Consider the following 21,724-nt stretch of genomic DNA (forward strand, 5'->3'; position numbering starts at 1 on the left):
ATGATTGACTGCTCCAGAGTGTGGACTGACTAATTGAACTAGTGGCCTAAAAAGTTAATACAGTATACCTTGAAAAATGCTTAAGTATCTTTGCTACATTTTCTACTCTATAGGGCAGGGTCCATCCACCTTGACTTTTATTAATAAGGCAGTGTGGCATAATGGTAAAAACGTAAGCTTAGGAGTTGCACAGACCTTGTTTTGAACTCAAGTTGTGGAACTTACTACCTAAATCTGGGCAAGTTACTTAAGCTCTTAAGAATTATGCTGCCCAATATGGTAATTACTAGATGCATATGGTTATTTAAATTTAAATTTATTAAAAATAAATAAAATTTAAAATTTAGTTCCTTAGTCACATTAGCCCCATTTCAAGTGCTCAACAGCATAATGTAGGGCACAGATATACAATATTTCCATCACTGAAGAAATTTCTACTGGACAGAGCTATCTTAAGAGTCTCAGGTTATATATCTGAAAAGAAATGGGAATGCCTTCCTTTTTATGATTACCTTGAGGATTAAAGAATTACATAAAAATGGCTTGCACTTGGTAAACGGGCAATTAATTCTAGCTCCCCATTCTTTCTGATTGCTGAATAAAGATGTTAAGTGGTGGTGCTTACTCCCCATTTTTCTTCTCACATGTATTTGATGTTAATCAGGCTCTAGTGAGGGCCATAATAACAATAAAAAACATAGCATACTTACTGCCTCTAAACAAAAAAGGCCAAGACTTTGATCAAAAGAAAAGAGGCAGGGCTCCCCTGGTGGTGTGGTGGTTGAGAGTCCGCCTGCCGATGCTAGGGGACACGGGAAGATCCCACATGCCGCGGAGCGGCTAGGCCCATGAGCCATGACCGCTGAGCCTGCGCGTCTGGAGCCTTGCTCCGCAACGGGAGAGGCCAGAACAGTGAGAGGCCCGCATACCGCAAAAAAAGAAAAGAAAAGAAAAGAAAAGAGGCAGATTGGCACACTCAGGCCTTTTCAAAACACAGGTTATACTGATGAAAAAGGCATCACTATCCAGAGAGACAGCTGATTATATACCACACTGAAAAAATTAGAATATGGATTGGTAAACTACAGATCTGGGCTAAATCTGGTCTGGACTCTGAGCTAAAAATGCTTTTTCTTAAAACATATTTAAAAATTTATAAAAACAAAATAAACAAACAGAAAACAAAGAAGAATATGTGACCTTTTGTGTCCTACAAGTCTAACATATTTACTATCTGCCCCTTTATAGAAAAAACAATTGCCAATGCCTAATTTAGAAAATAAAATAAGGTATTTAAAGAACATCAGAGCTTGGGGGTATTATAAAATTTACAGGCTCATAAGGCTGTTAGTTAAATAGTATTAAAATTGGGCAGAGGCAATCCTAGTTTTCACAAGGTAAGACCTTGAGTTAAAATTATTTGTAACTTCAAAATAATGACCTGTCAATTCAAAATTATGTGTCTTGTTTAAAATCAATTATCTTCCTATTAAAGATAACAAACAGGCCCTAGAACAGAATTCTATCATATAGAGATTTACAAAGAGCAAGACTGAAGATGAGCATCAGTTAACTCCCCCATGAGACTCAACCCTTCCAATTACTTCTGTAATCAAAATATAGTTGATTCGCATTATTTGCAGTAGTTATATTCCATAAAGTAGCCCTGAACACTGATTTAGGGAATAATGAACACTACTCCTAGGGAAAATACAGGGTTAATTTCTTGTGAACCTCTGGTTACATTTTCATCAACTGATCAATACATAACCTTGTTTTATATGTGTTTCTGTTTAAAGACACCTTGTTTACTATATATTGTTGATTCAGTAACATTGAACTCACAGCCAACAGCACTCTAACTCATGCCACGATGAAGTTTATCCAACATACATATTTTCTCCCTAAGGCATATCACAGCTTTCTTGCACTTAAGAACACTAGATAGCACTTCTGCACTATGCATGGAGACATTTCAAATAGCAGCATTTCCAAAAAAAAAAAAGTGAAAACACTTAGCACTATTTACCACAAAAGGGACACTTGTTCACAGTATGAGAGCTGGAAAAATAAGGCAGAGAATTAACTGGTCCAACTTTACTTGGGAGTACAAACATATCTGTTTTCTCTTCTTTACTAACAGAATTGAAATTTAAACTTCTCTCCTATAAGAATTTTTGTTACTTATTTTGTAAGAAAGAGCATATAATTATTATAGGCTAATCTAAAATCAGTCCTAATCATTAATTCTGCTTTAGAGATATATTATCATGTAGTAAATGCTATTTTATTAAATCAAGAGTCCTGTGATAGGTATAAAACAAAACTGAAATTTAGAAAGGTAAGCCCTAAAAACTAAAAGGAAAATGAAATAAACAATGTTGAGGCAATGATCACACAGACAGGAACAATTCAAAATGAACTTACAACCAGTAATTGGGCTATATCCAAAGGACAAAGAGAACATCAACAAACAAACAAACAAACCTTAAAACTTAATAATCATATTGTTAGTGGCAGTTTTGATACTTTATTATGAACCTGCTCTGTGTGTTATACAAGGAGACATTTAAATATGCTGGCATTTTAAAGATTGGGATTTTCAGTGTGGGAGAAAGATGTAAGATTAATGAAGTTAAAGCAAGATCCTGTAGTTCTGAATTGGAATAAGATTTATCAGTTGATTATATTATCATGATACAGGAAATATAGAAGACGGAGAAATACATTAAAAGACACCATGGTGTACTGGAATATAGCTATGCAACAAAGTACCCCACGCAAACAGCCAGATAGACCTTCGAGTTGAGATTTGTAAGAAAATTCAATTGTGCTTGCAATATTGCAAGTGTAAACTGCTTTAAAATATTTGGCTCAAGAACTTGATGAGTCTATTTCCAGCACCCAATGAGTTGTGACAAGTTGACATTAGTCATCAAAGTTCAGTACAGCAGCTTAACAGAACTTTGTATGCTGTAGTGCCTTTTGAGTTGTTTACTTGTGAAGATCTGAGAGGAAGTAGTGATACAGTTGAAAGAACACCAGGCTGTGAATTGGAAAAGCTGTGTTCTAGTCTGTGCTCTGCTAATAATTCACTATGTCACCTTTTACAAGTTAATTCCCCCTCACTGTGTGTCAGATTGCCCATTTGTGAAAGGAAGCTGCACTACAAAATGTCTACACTTCCTTCTAATTTTGACAATGCATGATTCTAAAGTTCAGTGATAATTTCCAAGTATATAATTTACTACAGATAAGATATTGCCATTTTGTTTCTCTAAAAACCAGAAGGAAAGTCACCAACAAATAATTACCTTATATTGAAATAATACTCTAGATTATATAATCAGAATCACACTTTTACTCACACCGAACATCTTAAATGCAAAGACCACAGAGGGAATTTCAAGAATTTAAAAGTCATTTAAAAACATACACAACTAAAAATTACCTCTTACTTAAATAAATGAATTTAAAAACCTTCTTCCTAAAAAAATAAAAAATAAAAACTTCTTCCTAAAGACAGCATTTTTTTTTCTTAACATCTTTATTGGAGTATAATTGCTTTACAATGGTGTGTTAGTTTCTGCTTTATAACAAAGTGAATCAGTTATACATATACATATGTCCCCATATCTCTTCCCTCTTGCATCTCTCTCCCTCGCACCCTCCCTATCCCACCCCTCCAGGTGGTCACAAAGCACCGAGCTGAAAAAGACACCATTTTTTTAAAATGGAGATAATGTAAGTGTGTGTGAAGGAGAGGAAGCAGTAGAAAGGATAGGAAAAATGGGTAATTATTACTAAACACAATAAATGGAATAAAAGTAATAATTCCAATTTGATTAGCAACTTAAAATTTCAAAGTGATCTAGTAATACCACTGACTTGGCCATCAAGACACTTGTGTCTAGTCCCAGCTCTGTTCTTGAACAACTATGTAATCTCTAGTTAGTCATGTCATCTCTCTGGGCCAAAGCGTCTTTATTTGTAAAATGAAAGACCTTGAGCAGATAATCTCTTAGGGCCTTAGAATTGCACTATCTAATAAGGTAGACAATATCCACATGTGTTATTTAAATTTATGTTTCAATTAATGAAAACTTAAAGACTAAAAATTCAGTTTTTCCAAAAAAAAAAAAAAAGTGAAAACACTTAGCACTATTTACCACAAAAGGGACACTTGTTCACAGTATGAGAGCTGGAAAAATAAGGCCACTTCATTCCCTTAGCCACATTTCAAGGCCTCAGGAGATACATGTGACTCCAGTGGGTACCATACTGGACAGCACAGAAATAGAACATTTTCACCACTGAAGAAAGTTTTATTGGACAGCACTGCCTTAGAGCTCCAACCTTTAGGATTTTCTTATGATTCTATCAAAAAGAAGAGATTAAGATTTTGATGAGGGGACTTCCCTGGTGGTCCAGTGGTAAAGAATCTGCCTTCCAATGCAGGGGACGTGGGTTCAATCCCTGGTCAGGGAACTAAGATCCCACATGCCACAGGGCAACTAAGCCTGCAGGCCACAACTACTGAACTCGCGGACCTCAACTAGACAGCCCACATGCTGCAAACTACAGAGCCCACGCGCCACAACTAGAGAGAGAAAACCTGCACGCCACAACTAGAGAGAAGCCCACACGCCACAACAAAGATCTCCCATGCCTCAAAGAAGATCCTGCATGCCGCAATGAAGACCCAATGCAGCCAAAAATTTTAAAAAATTAATTAATTAATCAATTAAAAAAGATTTTGATGAGATATATACACTCTTATGTTTATCACAGCATTACTCACAACAGCCAAGATACGGAAAAAACCCAAAAACCCACCAATGGATGAATGGATAAAAAAGATGTGGTACACGTACCAAATGGAATATTATTCATCCATGAGAAAGGAGGATATCATACCATTCGCAACAACATGGATGGACTTTGAGCACATTATACTAAGCCAGATAAGTCAGAGAAGCAAAAGTACTGGATGATGTCATTTATATGTGAAATCTAAAAAAGTCAAACCTGTAAAAACCAGAGAGTAAAATGATGGTTACTAAGGGAAGTGGGGGAGGGGAATAAGATTGATGGGTTTTAAGGGTACAAACTTATTAGTAAATAAGCCACAGAGATCTAATGCACAATAAAGACACTATTGTACTGTAATTATGTAATTTGATAAATATTATTATAACAGCAGTCATATTATAACATATAAATGTATAAAAGTAACACGCTGTACACCTTAAACTTACACAACATTACATGTCAAATTTATTCAATAAGAAAAGAAAATGATTTATATGATTTTTGCTTTCAAACTTACCAGTTTTAACTCTATATCCATCCATTCAGGGCATATATGCTAACCTGAAAACAGCAGAAGGAAGAACTGGATACTGTTTATACCACTGTAGAAGAATATAATGGCATTACATTTTCAAGAAAGTAAAAGGAAAATAGGAAAATAAGAAATTTTATCCTTTTATAGGAATGGTTCTAAAAGATGGTCTAAATCTATAAATCAGAAAATAGTCTCATAAAATCATGAAAACAAACCTATAATACTGTGTCTCCTGTACTACTTCCAAGGGCATTTTCCTTAAAGACAAGGACTAAATCTTAGCAGTTGTTGTAGCTACTTTACTCCAGCCTTGTATCAAGTACATGTTTTAGTATAAACTAACATGATAGTAAATCATCAGGTCAAAGTAACCTATCCTTGGACAAATGTAAGATGTAAGGTTTAAAATATGAAGTAATCATATCACCTTTATCCATTCTTTAGATTTTCATTTGGCCTACAGATCATTACCACTCTCCTGAAGTGTTAAAACTTAGAGATGGGGATAATAATTAGTATATCCAAGATAACCTCTCTGAAAGGGAACGCTTGTACACTGTTGGTAGAAATGTAGAGTGGTGCAGCCACTGTGGAAATCAGTACGGAGGCTTCTCAAAAAAACTAAAAACAGAAGTACCATATGACCCAACAATTCCACTCCTGGGTATATATCTGAAAAAGATAAAAACACTAATTTGAAATTTTACATGCACCCCAATGTTCATATAGCATCATTATTTACAATTGCCAAGATATGGGAGCAACCTAAGTGTCCATCAACAGATAGATCGATAAAGATGTATGTATACACACACACACACACACACACACACACACACACACACACACAATGGAATATTACTCAGCCATAAAAAAGAATGAAAATTTGCCATTTGCAGCAACATAGACTTGGAGGACATTATGCTAAGTGAAATAAGGCAGAGAGAGAAAGACAAATATCACTTACATGTGGAATCTAAAAAATATAACAAACTAGTGAATATAACAAAAAAGCAGCAGACTCACGGATATAGAGAACAAACCAGTGGTTACCAGTGGGGAGAGGGAGGGAAAGTGACTGTACAGGGGTAGGGGATTAAGAGGTACAAACTACTGCATATAAAATAAGCTACAAGGATATACTGTACAACACAGGGAATATAGCATTTTATAACTATAAATGGGACATGACCTTCAAAAGTTGTGAAACACTATACTGTTCACCTGTAATTTATATAATATTATACATCAACTATACTTCAATAAAAAATAAAAGAGGAGGGGGATGAGAGGAAGATGGCGGAAGAATAAGACGCGGAGATTATCTTCCTCCCCACAGATACACCAGAAATACATCTACACGAGGAACAATTCCTACAGAACACCTACTGAACACTGGCAGAAGACCTCAAAACTCCCAAAAGGCAAGAAACTCCCCACATACCTGGGTAGGGAAAAAGCAAAAAGAATAAACAGAGACAAAAGGATAGGGACGGGACCTGCACCAGTGGGAAGGAGTTGTGAAGAGGAAAGGTTTCCACACGCTGGGAAGCCCCTTCGCAGGCGGAGACTGCGGGTGGCGGAGAAGAAAGCTTTGGAGCCGTGTAGTAGAGCACAGCAACAGGGGTGCGGAGGGCAAAGCGGTGAGATTCCCGCACAGAGGATCAGGCTGGTGAGTGCCAAGAGGCTGGTCTGCTTACCCGATGGGGCGGGGTGGGCTTGGAGCTGAGGCTTGGGGGGTTTCGGTCGGAGTGCAGGGAGAGGACTGGGGTTGGTGGCGAGAACACAGCCTGCAGGGGGTTAGTGCACCACGGCTAGCCGGGAGGGAGTCCAGGGAAATGTCTGGACCTGCCGAAGAGGCAAGAGATTTTTTTCTTCCCTCTTTGTTTCCTGGTGCGCGAGCAGAGGGTAATATTAAGAGCACTGCTTAAAGGAGCTCCAGAGACGGGCGCGAGCCGCGGCTAAAGGCGCAGACCTCACAGACGGGCATGAGACGCTAAGGCTGCTGTTGCCGCCACCAAGAAGCCTGTGTGCGAGCACAGGTCACTATTCACACCAACCTTCCGGGGAGCCTGTGCAGCCCACCACTGCCAGGGTCCCGGGATCCAGGGACAACTTCCCTGGGAGAACGCACGGCGTGCCTCACTCAGGCTGGTACAACGTCACGCTGGCCTCTTCCACTGCAGGCTCGCCCTGCACTCCGTGCCCCTCCCCCCCCCCACTCCCCGGCCTGAGTGAGCCAGAGTCCCCGAAGCAGCTGCTCCTTTAACCCCTTCCTGTCTGAGCTAAGAAAAGATGCCCTCTGGCGACCTACACGCAGAGGCAGGGCCAAATCCAAAGCTGAGCCCCTGGGAGCTGTGAGAACAAAGAAGAGAAAGAGAAATCTCTCCCAGCAGCCTCAGAAGCAGCGGATTAAAGGTCCACAATCAACTTGATGTACCCTGCATCTGTGGAATACATGAATAGACAACAAATCATCCCAAATTGAGGAGGTGGACTTTGAGAGCAAGATTTATGATTTTTTCCCCTTTTCCTCTTTTTGTGAGTGTGTATGTGTATGCTTCTGTGTGAGATTGTTTCTGTATAGCTTTGCTTCCACCATCTGTCCTAGGGTTCTATCTGTCCGTCTTTTTTTCTTAATAATTATTTTTTATTTTAATCACTTCATTATATTTTATCTTACTTTATTTTACTTTATCTTCTTTCTTTCTTTCTTTTTTTCCTTCCTTCCCTCCTTCCTTCCGTCCTCCCTCCCTCCCTCCTTTCTTTCTTTCTTTCCTTCTTTCTTTATTTCTTTCATTCTTTCTACTTCTACTAATTTTTTCTTTCTACTTTTTTCTCCCTTTTATTCTGAGCCGTGTGGATGAAAGGCTCATGGTCCTGCAGCCAGCATTCAGTGCTGTGCCTCTGAGGTGGGAGAGGCAACTTCAGGACACTGGTCCACAAGAGCCCTCCCAGCTCCACATAGTATCAAACAGCGAAAATCTCCCAGAGATCTCCATCTCAACACCAGCACCCAGCTTCACTCAACAACGAGCAAGCTACAGTGCTGGACACCCTATGCCAAACAACTAGCAAGACAGGAACACAAGCCCACCCACTAGCAGAGAGTCTGCCTAAAATCATAATAAGTCCACAGACACCCCAAAACACACCACAAGACGTGGACATGTCCACCAGAAAGACAAGATCCAGCCTCATCCACCAGAACACAGGCACAAGTCCCCTCCACCAGGAAACCTAAACAACGTACTGAAGCAACATTAGCCACTGGGGACAGACACCAAAAACAGCGGGAACTACGAACCTGCAGCCTGCAAAAAGGAGACCCCAAACACAGTAAGATAAGCAAAATGAGAAGAGAGATAAACACACAGCAGATGAAGGAGCAAGATAAAAACCCAGCAGACCTAACAAATGAAGAGGAAATAGGCAGTCTACCTGAAAAAGAATTCAGAATAATGATAGTAAAGATGATCCAAAATCTTGGAAATACAATAGACAAAATGCAAGAAACATTTAACAAGGACCTAGAAGAACTAAAGATGAAACAAGCAATGATGAACAGCACAATAAATGAAATTAAAAATATTCTAGAAGGGATCAATAGCACAATAATTGAGGCAGAAGAACGGATAGTGACCTGGAAGATAAAATAGTGGAAATAACTACTGCAGAGCAGAATAAAGAAAACAAAAGGAAAAGAACTGAGGACAGTCTCAGAGACCTCTGGGACAACATTAAACACACGAATATTCGAATTAATGGGGTTCCAGAAGAAGAGAAAAAGAAAGTGACTGAGAAAAGATTTGAAGACATTATACTTGAAAACTTCCCTAATATGGGAAAGGAAATAGTTAATCAAGTCCAGGAAGCACAGAGAGCCCCATACAGGATTAATCCAAGGAGAAATACGCCAAGACACATATTAGTAAAACTGTCAAAAATTAAATACAAAGAAAACATATTACAAGCAGCAAGGGAAACAAAAACAAATAACACACAAAGGAATCCCCATAAGGTTAACAGCTCATTTTTCAGCAGAAACTCTGCAAGCCAGAAGGGACTGGCAGGACATATTTAGAGTGATGAAGGAGAAAAACCTACAACCAAGATTACACTACCCAGCAAGGATCTCATTCAGATTTGATGGAGAAATGAAAAGCTTTACAGACAAGGAAAAGCTGAGAGAGTTCAGAAACACCAAACCACCTTTACAAGAAATGCTAAAGGAACTGCTCTAGGCAAGAAACACAAGAGAAGGAAAAGACCTACAATAACGAACCCAAAACAATTAAGAAAACAGGAATAGGAACATACATATCGATAATTACCTTAAATGTAAATGGACTAAATGCTCCCACCAAAAGACACAGATTGGCTGAATGGATACAAAAAAAAGACCCATATATATGCAGTCTACAAGAGACCCACTTCAGTCCTAGAGATACATGCAGACTGAAAGTGAGGGGATGGAAAAAGATATTCCATGCAAATGGAAACCAAAAGAAAGCTGGAGGAGCAATTCTCATATCAGACAAAATAAACTTTAAAATGAAAACTATTAGAAGAGACAAAGAGGCACACTACATAATGATCAAGGGATTGATCCAAGAAGAAGATATAACAATTGTAAACACTTATGCACCCAACATACCAGCACCTGAATACATAAGGCAAATACTAACAGCCATAAAAGGGGAAATCAAGAGTAACAGAGTCATAGTAGGAGACTTTAACACCTCACTTTCACCCATGGACAGATCATCCAAAATGAAAATAAATAAGGAAACACAAGCTTTAAATGATACATTAAAAAAGATGGACTTAATTCATATTTATAGGACATTCCTTCCAAAAACAAGAGAATACACATTCTCCTAAAGTGCTCATGGAACATTCTCCAGGATAGATCATATCTTGGGTCACAAATCAAGCCTTGGTAAATTTAAGAAAACAGAAATTGTAACAAGTATCTTTTCCGAACACAACACTATGAGACTAGATATCAATTACAGGAAAAGATCTGTAAAAAATACAAACAGATGGAGGCTAAACAATACACTACTTAATAACGAAATGATCACTGAAGAAATCAAAGAGGAAATCAAAAAGTACCTAGATACAAATGACAATGGAGACAGGATGACCCAAAACCTATGGGATGCAGCAAAAGCAGTTCTAAGAGGGAAGTTTATATCAATAAAATCCTACATTAAGAAACAGGAAACATCTCAAATAAACAACCTAACCTTGCACCTAAAGCTATCAGAGAAAGAAGAAAAAAACCCCAAAGTTAGCAGAGGGAAAGAAATCATAAAGATCAGATCAGAAATAAATGAAAAAGAAATGAAGGAAATGACAGCAAAGATCAATAAAACTAAAAGCTGGTTCTCTGAGAAGATAAAAAAAGGGACAAACCATTAGCCAGACACATCAAGAAAAAAAGGGAGAAGACTCAAATCAATAGAATTAGAAATGAAAAAGAAGTAACAACTGACACTGCAGAAATAAAAAAGATCATGAGAGATTACTACAAGCAACTCTATGCCAATAAAATGGACAACCTGGAAGAAATTCTTAGAAATGCACAACCTGCCAAGACTGAATCAGGAAGATATAGAAAATATGAACAGACCAATCATAAGCACTGAAATTGAAACTGTGATTAAAAATCTTCCAACAAACAAAAGCCCAGGACCAGATGGATTCACAGACTAATTCTATGAAACATTCAGAGAACAGCTAACACCTATCCTTCTCAAACTCTTCCAAAATATAAGAGAGGGAGGAACACTCCCAAACTCATTCTACGAGGCCACCATCACCCTGATACCAAAACCAGACAAGGATGTCACAAAGAAAGAAAACTACAGGCCAATAACACTGATGAACATAGATGCAAAAATCCTCAACAAAATACTAGCAAACAGAATCCAACAGCACATTAAACGGATCATACACCATGAACAAGTGGGATTTATTCCAGGATTGCAAGAATTCTTCAATATACGCAAATCAATCAACCTGATATACCATATTAATAAATTGAAGGAAAATAACCATATGATCATCTCAATAGGTGCAGAGAAAACTTTCGACAAAATCCAACACCCATTTATGATAAAAACCCTGCAGAAAGTAGGCATAGAGGGAACATTCCCGAACATAATAAAGGCCATACATGACAAACCCACAGCCAACATCATCCTCAATGGTGAAAAACTGAAAGCATTTCCACTAAGATCAGGAACAAGACAAGGTTTCCCACTCTCACCACTCTTATTCAACATAGCTTTGGAAGTTTTAGCCACAGCAATCAGAGAAAAAAGGAAAGAAAAGGAATCCAAATCGGAAAAGAAGTAAAGCTGTCACTGTTTGCAGATGACATGATACTATACATAGAGAATCCTAAAGATGCTACCAGAAAACTAGTAGAGCTAATCAATGAAATTGGTAAAGTAGCAGGGTACAAAATTAATGCACAGAAATCTCTGGCATTCCTATACACTAATGATGAAAACTCTGAAAGTGAAATCAAGAAAACACTCCCATTTACCATTGCAACAAAAAGAATAAAATATCTAGGAATAAACCTACCTAAGGAGACAAAAGACCTGTATGCAGAAAATTATAAGACACTGATGAAAGGAATTAAAAATGATATAAATAGATGGAGAGATATACCATGTTCTTGGGTTTGAAGAATCAACATTGTGAAAATGACTCTACTACCCAAAGCAATCTACAGATTCAATGCAATCCCTATCAAACTACCACTGGAATTTTTCACAGAACTAGAAGAAAAAATTTCACAATTTGTATGGAAACACAAAAGACCCAGAACAGCCAAAGCAATCTTGAGAATGAAAAACGGAGCTGGAGGAATCAGGCTCTCTGACTTCATACTATACTACAAAGCTACAGTAATCAAGACAGTACGGTACTGGCACAAAAACAGAAAGACAGATCAATGGAACAGGATAGAAAGCCTAGTGATAAACCCACACACATATGGTCACCTTATCTTTGATAAAGGAGGCAGGAATGTACAGGGGAGAAAGGACAGCCTCTTCAATAAGTGGTGCTGGGAAAACTGGAGAGATACATGTAAAAGCATGATATTAGATCACTCCCTAACACCATACACAAAAATAAGCTCAAAATGGATTAAAGACTTAAACGTAAGGCCAGAAACTATGAAGCTCTTAGAGAAAAACATAGGCAGAACACTCCATGACATAAATCACAGCAAGATCCTTTTTCACCCACCTCCTAGAGAAATGGAAATAAAAACAAAAATAAACAAATGGGACCTAATGAAACTTAAAACTTCTGCACAGCAAAGGAAACCATAAACAAGACCAAAAGACAACCCTCAGAATGGGAGAAAATATTTGCAAATGAAGAAACTGACAAAGGATTAATCTCCAAAATTTACAAGCAGCTCATGCAGCTCAATAACAAAAAAGCAAACAACCCAATCCAAAAATGGGCAGAAGACCTAAATAGACATTTCTCCAAGGAAGATATACAGACTGCCAACAAACAGCTGAAAGAATGCTCAATGTCACTAATGATTAGAGAAATGCAAATCAAAACTACAATGAGATATCATCTCACACCAGTCAGAATGGCCAACATCAAAAAATCTACAAAAAATAAATGCTGCAGAGGGTGTGGTGAAAAGGGAACACTCTTGCACTGTTGGTGGGAATGTAAATTGATACAGCCACTGTGGACAACAGTACGGAGGTTCTTTAAAACACTACAAATAGAACTACCATATGACACAGCAATCCCCCTACTGGGCATATACCCTGATAAAACCATAAGTCAAAAAGAGTCATGTACCAAAATGTTCATTGCAGGTCTGTTTACAATAGCCCAGAGATGGAGACAACCTAAGTGTCCATCATCGGATGAATGGATAAAGAAGATGTGGCACATATATTCAATGGAATATTACTCAGCCATAAAAAGAAATGAAATTGAGCTATTTGTAATGAGGTGGATAGACCTAGAGTCTGTCATACAGAGTGAAGTAAGTCAGAAACGGACAGAAAAATACCGTATGCTAACACGTATATATGGAATTTAAGAAAAAAAAATGTCAAGAACATAGGGGTAAGACAGGAATAAAGACACAGACCTACTAGAGAATGGAGTTGAGGATATGGGGAGGGGGAAGGGTAAGCTGTGACAAAGCAAGAGAGAGGCATGGACATATATACACTACCAAACGTAAGGTAGATAGCTAGTGGGAAGCAGCCGCATAGCACAGGGAGATCAGCTCGGTGCTTTGTGCTTGCCTGGCGGGGTGGGATAGGGAGGGTGGGAGTGAGAGAGATGCAACAGGGCAGAGATATGGGAACATATGTACATATATAACTGATTCATTTTGTTGTAAAGCAGAATCTAACACACCATTTTAGAGCAATTGTACTCCAATAAAGATGTTAAAAAAATACACAAGGTCATGAGAGATTACCAGAAGCAACTCTAGGCCAATAAAATGGACAACCTAGTAGAAATGCACAAATTCTTAAAAATGCACAACGTGCCAAGACTGAATCAGGAAGAAATACAAAATATGAACAGACCAATCACAAGCATTGAAATTGAAACTGTGATTAAAAATCTTCCAACAAACAAAAGCCCAGGACCAGATGGATTCACAGGCGAATTCTAAAAAACATTTAGAGAAGAGCTAACACCTATCCTTTTCAAACCCTTCCAAAATATAGCAGAGGCAGGAACACTCCGAAATTCATTCTACGAGGCTAACATCACCCTGATACCAAAACCAGACAAGGATGTCACAAAGAAAGAAAACTACAGGCAAATATCACTGATGAACATAGATGCAAAAATCCTCAACAAAATACTAGCAAACAGAATCCAACAGCACATTAAAAGGATCATACACCATGATCAAATGGGGTTTATTCCAGGAATGCAAGGATTTTGCAATATATGCAAATAAATCAACGTGATACACCATATTAACAAATTGAAGGAGAAAAACCATATGATCATCTCAATAGATGCAGAGAAAACTTTCGACAAAATTCAACACCCATTTATGATAAAAACCCTGCAGAAAGTAGGCAAAGAGGGAACGTTCCTCAACACAATAAAGGCCATATATGACAAGCCCACAGCCAACATCATCCTCAATGGTGAAAAACTGAAAGCATTTCCACTAAGATCAGGAACAAGACAAGGTTTCCCACTCTCACCACTCTTCCTCAACACAGTTTTGGAAGTTTTAGCCACAGCAATCAGAGAAGAAAAGGAAATAAAAGGAATCCAAATCGGAAAAGAAGTAAAGCTGTCACTGTTTGCAGATGACATGATACTATACATAGAGAATCCTAAACATGCTACCAGAAAACTAGTAGAGCTAATCAATGAATTTGGTAAAGTAGCAGGATACAAAATTAATGCACAAAAATCTCTGGCATTCCTATACAGTAATGAAGAAAAATCTGAAAGTGAAATCAAGAAGACACTCCCATTTACCATTGCAACAAAAAGAATAAAATATCTAGGAATAAAACTACCTAAGGAGACAAAAGACCTATATGCAGAAAATTATAAGACACTGATGAAAGAAATTAAAAATGATATAAATAGATGGAGAGATATACCATGTTCTTGGATTGGAAGAATCAACATTGTGAAAATGACTCTACTGCCCAAAGCAATCTACAGATTCAACGCAATCCCTATCAAACTACCACTGGCATTTTTCACAGAACTAGAAGAAAAAATTTCACAATTTGTATGGAAACACAAAAGACCCAGAATACGCAAAGCAATCTTCAGAATGAAAAATGGAGCAGGAGGAATCAGGCTCTCTGACTTCAGACTATACTACAAAGCTACAGTAATCAAGACAGTACAGTACTGGCACAAAAACAGAAAGATAGATCAATGGAACAGGATAGAAAGCCCAGGGATAAACCCACGCACATATGGTCACCTTATCTTTGATAAAGGACGCAGGAATGTACAGTGGAGAAAGGACAGCCTCTCAATAAGTGGTGCTGGCAAAACTAGACAGGTACATGTAAAAGTATGAGATTAGATCACTCCCTAACACCATACACAGAAATAAGTTCAAAATGGATTAAAGACCTTAATGTAAGGCCAGAAACTATCAAGCTCTTAGAGGAAAGCATAGGCAGAACACTCCATGACATAAATCACAGCAAGATCCTTTTTGACCCACCTCCTAGAGAAATGGAAATAAAACAAAAATAAACAAATGGGACCTAATGAAACTTAGAAGGTTTTGCACAGCAAAGGAGACCATAAACAAGACCAAAAGACAACCCTCAGAATGGGAGAAAATATTTGCAAATGAAGCAACTGACAAAGGATTAATTTCCAAAATTTACAAGCAGCTCATGCAGCTCAATAACAAAAAAGCAAACAACCCAATCCAAAAATGGGCAGAAGACCTAAATAGACATTTCTCCAAAGAAGATATACAGACTGCCAACAAACACATGAAAGAATTCTCAACATCATTAATCATTAGAGAAATGCAAATCAAAACTACAATGAGATATCATCTCACAGCAGTCAGAATGGCCATCATCAAAAAATCTAGAAACAATAAATGCTGGAGAGGGTGTGGAGAAAAGGGAACACTCTTGCACTGCTGGTGGGAATGTGAATTGGTACAGCCACTATGGAGAACAGTATGGAGGTTCCTTAAAAAACTACAAATAGAACTACCATATGACCCAGCAATCCCACTACTGGGCATATACCCTGAGAAAACCATAATTCAAAAAGAGTGATGTACCAAAATGTTCATTGCAGCTCTATTTACAATAGCCCAGAGAAAGAAACTACATAAGTGTCCATCATCGGATGAATGGATAAAGAAGATGTGGCACATATATACAATGGAATATTACTCAGCCATAAAAAGCAATAAAATTGAGCTATTTGTAATGAGGTGGATAGATCTAGAGTCTGTCATACAGAGTGAAGTAAGTAAGAAGAGAAAGACAAATACCGTATGCTAACACATATATATGGAATTTAAGAAAAATAAAATGTCATGAAGAACCTAGTGGTAAGACAGGAATAAAGACACAGACCTACTAGAGAATGGAGTTGAGGATATGGGGAGGGGGAAGGGTAAGCTGTGACAAAGTGAGAGAGAGGCATGGACATACATACACTACCAAACTTAAGGTAGATAGCTAGTGGGACGCAGCCACATAGCACAGGGAGATCAGCTCGGTGCTTTGTGACCAACTGGAGGGGTGGGATAGAGAGGGTGGGAGGGAGGGAGACGCAAGAGGGAAGAGATATGGGAACATATGTATATGTATAACTGATTCACTTTGTTATAAAGCAGAAACTAACACACCATTGTAAAGCAATTATACTCCAATAAAGATGTAAAAATAAATAAATAAATAAAATAAAAGGGGATAACCTCTTTGTTTATACATTATTATATATTATTCCATAGGTTTAATCTTGGAATAAGCCAGATTTATGCCTCAAACAGGTCTCTCATCTGAAATTTGTTATGGTATGAAACACCAAGCTTATGAAATACGAACATGGTGTAATTTATTAATGGTCATGAAAAGTCTACAAATAAACCCAAAATCTATTAGAGAAACATTTGTTCGCTTATTTGACATAAAAACTGTCAAATCATGAAAGTTCTTATTTTTCCCTTAGCCGTGAACTGACATTTTTGCTAAAAACAAAACCAAAATGGTACCACCTGGGCAAAATTATGAAACCTGTTACTTGTACTATAAACACAAGGCTTCTTTCTATGATAGTTATCCACTATCACCCAGTGTTTTTCTAAAATAATATTTATAAAATATTTGAATAGCAGTTTTATTACTTCTAGTCTAACAACACTATGGGGACACATGATGATCAAATGCAATCCCAAACTGAAATAACGGGGTGCTCGGGAGACATTCTGCAAGAAAAGATATTTTTTTTCCCAATGACATCAAACTTACCTAATGTTAAGATGTAAAAATATACGTGGTACTATGGACTGAATGTTTATAGTATCCCCCCAGTTTCCTATGTTGATGTACTAACCCCTATTGTGGTGGTATTAGGAGGTGGGGCTTTTGCGAAGTGATTAAGTTCAGAAGATGTCACAAGGGTGGAGCCCCCCCATAATGAGATTAGTGGCTTTATACGAAAAGGAAGAGACATGCGAACTCTCCCCACCTCCCCTGCAGCATGCACAAAGAAGATGTCATGAGAGCACGCAGCTTGATGGTGGCAGTATGCAACCCAGGAAGAGAGCCCTCATCAACAACCAAATCTGCTGGCACCATGATCTTGGACTTCCCAGCCTCCAGAACTGTGAGAAATAAATACCTGTTGTTTAAACCAGCCAGTCTGGGGTATTTTGTTATAGCAGCTGGAGCTGACTAAGAAAAATGGTGTGACTCCAAAGTAAGATTAATTTTCCTGCAGCTTTTAGAAATCTGTCTCTTTCATAAACCATGCTTATTATTAGGTACAGTATGACCTTTGCTACCTAAAACTTTTAGGTACCTAGAGGAGTTCTAAAACGCGGGTAGGGGGGAAAGAAACAAGACCTCATGTTGTAGAATCTCTTGTGGCTAAGAAGCTGTCCCTGAACATCCAGTAACCGACAAAAGGGAAAAGAACCAAAGAGCTGAGTATTACAGGCAAGCGTATTCCAATTGGCTAGTTGTGTTTATAAAAGGCTAGATTTATTATACAAAAGCCAAAAAGTGGAAAAAGTAACAAGAAATGTAAGAGATAAGAAAGAATAAAAGCAGAATAAAAGATAGTAGCAGAGGCACACACCATGGCTGGGAAAGAAAGAGAATCAGCAATGAAGTTAAAAATGTAACAGCTCTACAACCTGGTAGTGGTACCTGTTCTATGCCTTAATATAATGTCCCTGAAAATATAAAGGATCCCTGAAGACAGGGTGTTCTGTGTTTATGGAGCACTTACTATGTGCCAGGTGCTTTACATCCACTGAGTTTTTTAATCTTTACAAAAATTCAATATTGGGGATTTAGGATGGTTTTGGCTAAAGTTTTCGAATCCCCAACTTAAACAGGCTTCAACAATGACAAACATTATTCTCTCATGTGATAGGAAGTCTAGAAGTAGACAGAACTTTAGGATTGATTTGGTGACTTATCAAAAACCCAGGTTCTTCCATCTCTCTGCTCTGTTGCCTATATTTAAAATGCCATTTGAAATGGTGCATAGGTTCTGGTCTTTTCTTGGAAATTAAATATCAAGGAATACTAAGAGGAAGTAGTGACCTATAGCGCATCTGTAAAAGTGAAATTATCTGAAGATAAATGTGATGACAAAATAATACTTCTGCTCTAATACATTAGTAACAGGAAAGGGATAAATAATGTTTTCTGAATGCCTACTACTATGCATCAGAAAGTATCTTATGTTAATGGTGCAGGAAACATACAGAATATTTTCAATGGGGCAGACAAGGAAAAGGACACAAGTAACAGCAGTGACCTTTGGAGGGCAGAAAAACCCTTGGAAAAAGGCTGCCTTCAGTTTATTGAGCATGTGACACTGCCCACAAAGCTAAGAAGTTGCATATATTTTATTTCAAAAAAAGAAAATGACACCAGAAATGTTTTCAAGATAGCGTATCCTAAGGCTATTTCTGCGTTCAATACCATTCACTATCTATATAGCATCTTCATTAAGAATAACAGCTATAGCATATTAAAATCGGCAAAGTTAAACAATGAAGATACCGAATGATGATGAATAGGTTTAAGATGGATGGGAAGTACATGGTACACTTGAGCTCTAATCTTCATCAAAATTAAAGTTCTGGCACTTAAAAGGCCAATCTTAAATTAGACAGAATAAATAACTGCCCACCTCAGTGTGGCTTGGATAGGTATGGTTTTTACTGTATTATTAAATTATAGAACATTAATTAATGTTAAAGCATTTCAAGCACCTAGTACTTTAATTATGATGTATGAAAGAACAAAATTATTTTGGAATTTATGAACACTCAATAATTGTGATGTAATTGTTACTGAGTAACACTTGAAAGTGTCAAAAGTTTACCTTAGATACATAAAAATGTAAGTAGAAAATTAAAAATAAAAACAGGGAATGTAGCAGTTACGTAAACATTTTTTTAAAAATCCTCCAGAAATAGTAACACAGATTGGCATAATTCAACTTTAGTAAGTTTATGGTAATCAGGGTCAGACAAATACTAACTTATTGTCAAAATCAGTAACTAAATTTTAAAAAACACCTAACAGCTCCCTTTCACAATACATATTTACAAACGTGTGCTATCTATAGCAAAGAAATTAGGCTATATCTACCTTGTAGTGATGTGAGAAAGGAATATTGAGAGCATTCTATTTACTTGAGAAGATAGTAATACTCCAGTAAGAGATGATTTTCAAGATGTTGTCCATTTAGAATTCAGTTGCTGCTAAATTTCAAAATAGGATTAAGTAAACTATACAGGAAATGAAATGAATCTTTCTAAAATACGGCTTTATTCTCCTGGTTCAACAAACAAATAAACCATCTTAGTTTAACCTTCTCTATATACCCTCTGGGGTTAGCAGATATTTGGTGTTGTGCAAAACGTCCAAAAGACATGCCAAAAGGTCCTTGATATTTGGTCCTGTCCAAAACCATTTGGCACAAACCAAACATGTTCATGGACGTTTTAGATAGGACCAAATTTCAAGGACTTTTTGGTGTCGTCCAAATGTCTTATAAACCAAATGCCTTATGAACCAATGTCCTGTTAGGCTCTCTGGCTCTAGCCAAATTAATCTTCCTAGGCTGAAACATGTCAAGTACATTCCTTCCTCAGTGCCTTCACTCACTTCATTTTCCCTGCTAGAATATCTTCACCTCTCCTGCACCTAACAGTGCCTGGCACGTAGCAGGTACTCAACAACTATTTGTTGAATGAATACACTGCCTAAACTCTGTCCTTCCTTGAAGGTTTAGCTCAAGTCCTACTAGATCACTCATAGTCATCTCTCTGAGTTCATAAAGTTCTTATTTGTATGAAACACTAATCTGGAATTAAACAAACATAATGTTACATTATTATTTACCCGTTGAAATATATATAGGCTATTCTTCTACTAAAATGCAGGTTCCTTGTGAGTAGTCTTATGCCTCTTTGTATTCAAAGGGCTTTGCAGGACTAAGGATCTCAAAAAAAGTAATAAAATCATTCACAGGTTTAAATAAGGCAGTGTACATAGGTAATCTAGCAAGTTTTTCTATGTAACATTTACTGACTACCTATGTGCCAAGTATTTGTGAAGGCAAATGATAACTAAAAGTCCTAAAGCTGATCTGAAATTGTAAGACTGATTTAATGATCTTAATTTTTTGAGAATCCAATGAAAACTATGAATTATGGTCCCCCAAAATGTAGTTATTCTCAAAATTTTGCATATGCTTGCAGGCTCCACCATACTCTCTGAAGCATTTGGGGACCCAATTAAATCCAGGCCCACCACAACTAAAATTTATCACAAATGCATCCTATCCTGATACAAGTATAAATGCAATAGAGAATATTTCTCTTCTTACAAAAAATTCTCACAAGAATGTTCTAAGAATCAAATACTATAATACATGAAAATTTTATAAACTGTTTAGTGCTAGATAAATGGAAGGTAGTATTCTTATAACACATTTCTTGACTAAATTTCAAACTTCTGAAGACTATAGCTAAGTGGACAACAGAGCAAGCCTGATTATTTCTTACTAGAAACAATATTCTACTTTCAATGTGCCATGACAAAACTTCTTGGCCAAATTAATGTGGTGATTATTATACTAAATCAAATAAATACCTTAAAATATAATACTTTCTATCTAAATTGATGCATTTTTAGCTAGAATGGTCAATAATACGTTGCTTAAAGAATCCCGTAGGAAAAATTATTCCTTTATACCATAATTGCTTAAATATAGTTTTAAAAAGGTTTCATTTTTTGGAGGTCAAAAGATTCAGAAATGGGGGGAGTTGGAAAGGTATGAAAAGAAGTATTCCTTTCAGTGTGGGGCTGGTGCCTGAGGAGCTGTTCACAACGAAAATCTCATCACCACAGGGCTGTTTATGATTTGAGACCACGAGACTTGGGTAGGGAAGAGAGGAAAGTTACAGTCTTCCATCCCTGGTAGAAGAAAAAGTAGCTTACCCATCTCCAATCATCTCCAATTGCTCCCACTTTTTGCTCTTTCTTATCCTCACCTCTTTCCCCCACCCTTTTTTTTTTCAGCGACTATTTGTTCCAATTATTTTTCAATCCTTATTTTACCTCCATTTCCTACTTTTCT

At 37.3% G+C, this 21,724-nt stretch overlaps 1 protein-coding gene across 9 annotated transcripts in view; it reads right to left on the reverse strand.

Moving 5' to 3' along the window:
- APOOL (apolipoprotein O like) overlaps nucleotides 1-21,724 on the reverse strand; it is a 229,086-nt gene that overhangs the window by 188,035 nt on the left and 19,327 nt on the right. For 5 of the 9 annotated variants that reach the window (XM_067724590.1, XM_067724586.1, XM_067724594.1 and 2 more), the window contains exon 2: nucleotides 5,330-5,373. The exons of 2 other annotated variants lie outside the window; for them this stretch is intronic. In XM_067724590.1, the coding sequence (XP_067580691.1) occupies nucleotides 5,330-5,350 (21 nt within the window). In that variant the 5' untranslated portion in view covers nucleotides 5,351-5,373. Of the gene's footprint in view, nucleotides 1-4,874; nucleotides 5,029-5,329; nucleotides 5,415-21,724 lie in introns of those variants that run through there. 2 more of the 9 variants (XM_067724587.1, XM_067724589.1) reach the window with 2 other exon arrangements.

This window comes from Pseudorca crassidens, chromosome X (assembly GCF_039906515.1).
Source record: "Pseudorca crassidens isolate mPseCra1 chromosome X, mPseCra1.hap1, whole genome shotgun sequence".
NCBI lineage: Eukaryota > Metazoa > Chordata > Mammalia > Artiodactyla > Delphinidae > Pseudorca > Pseudorca crassidens.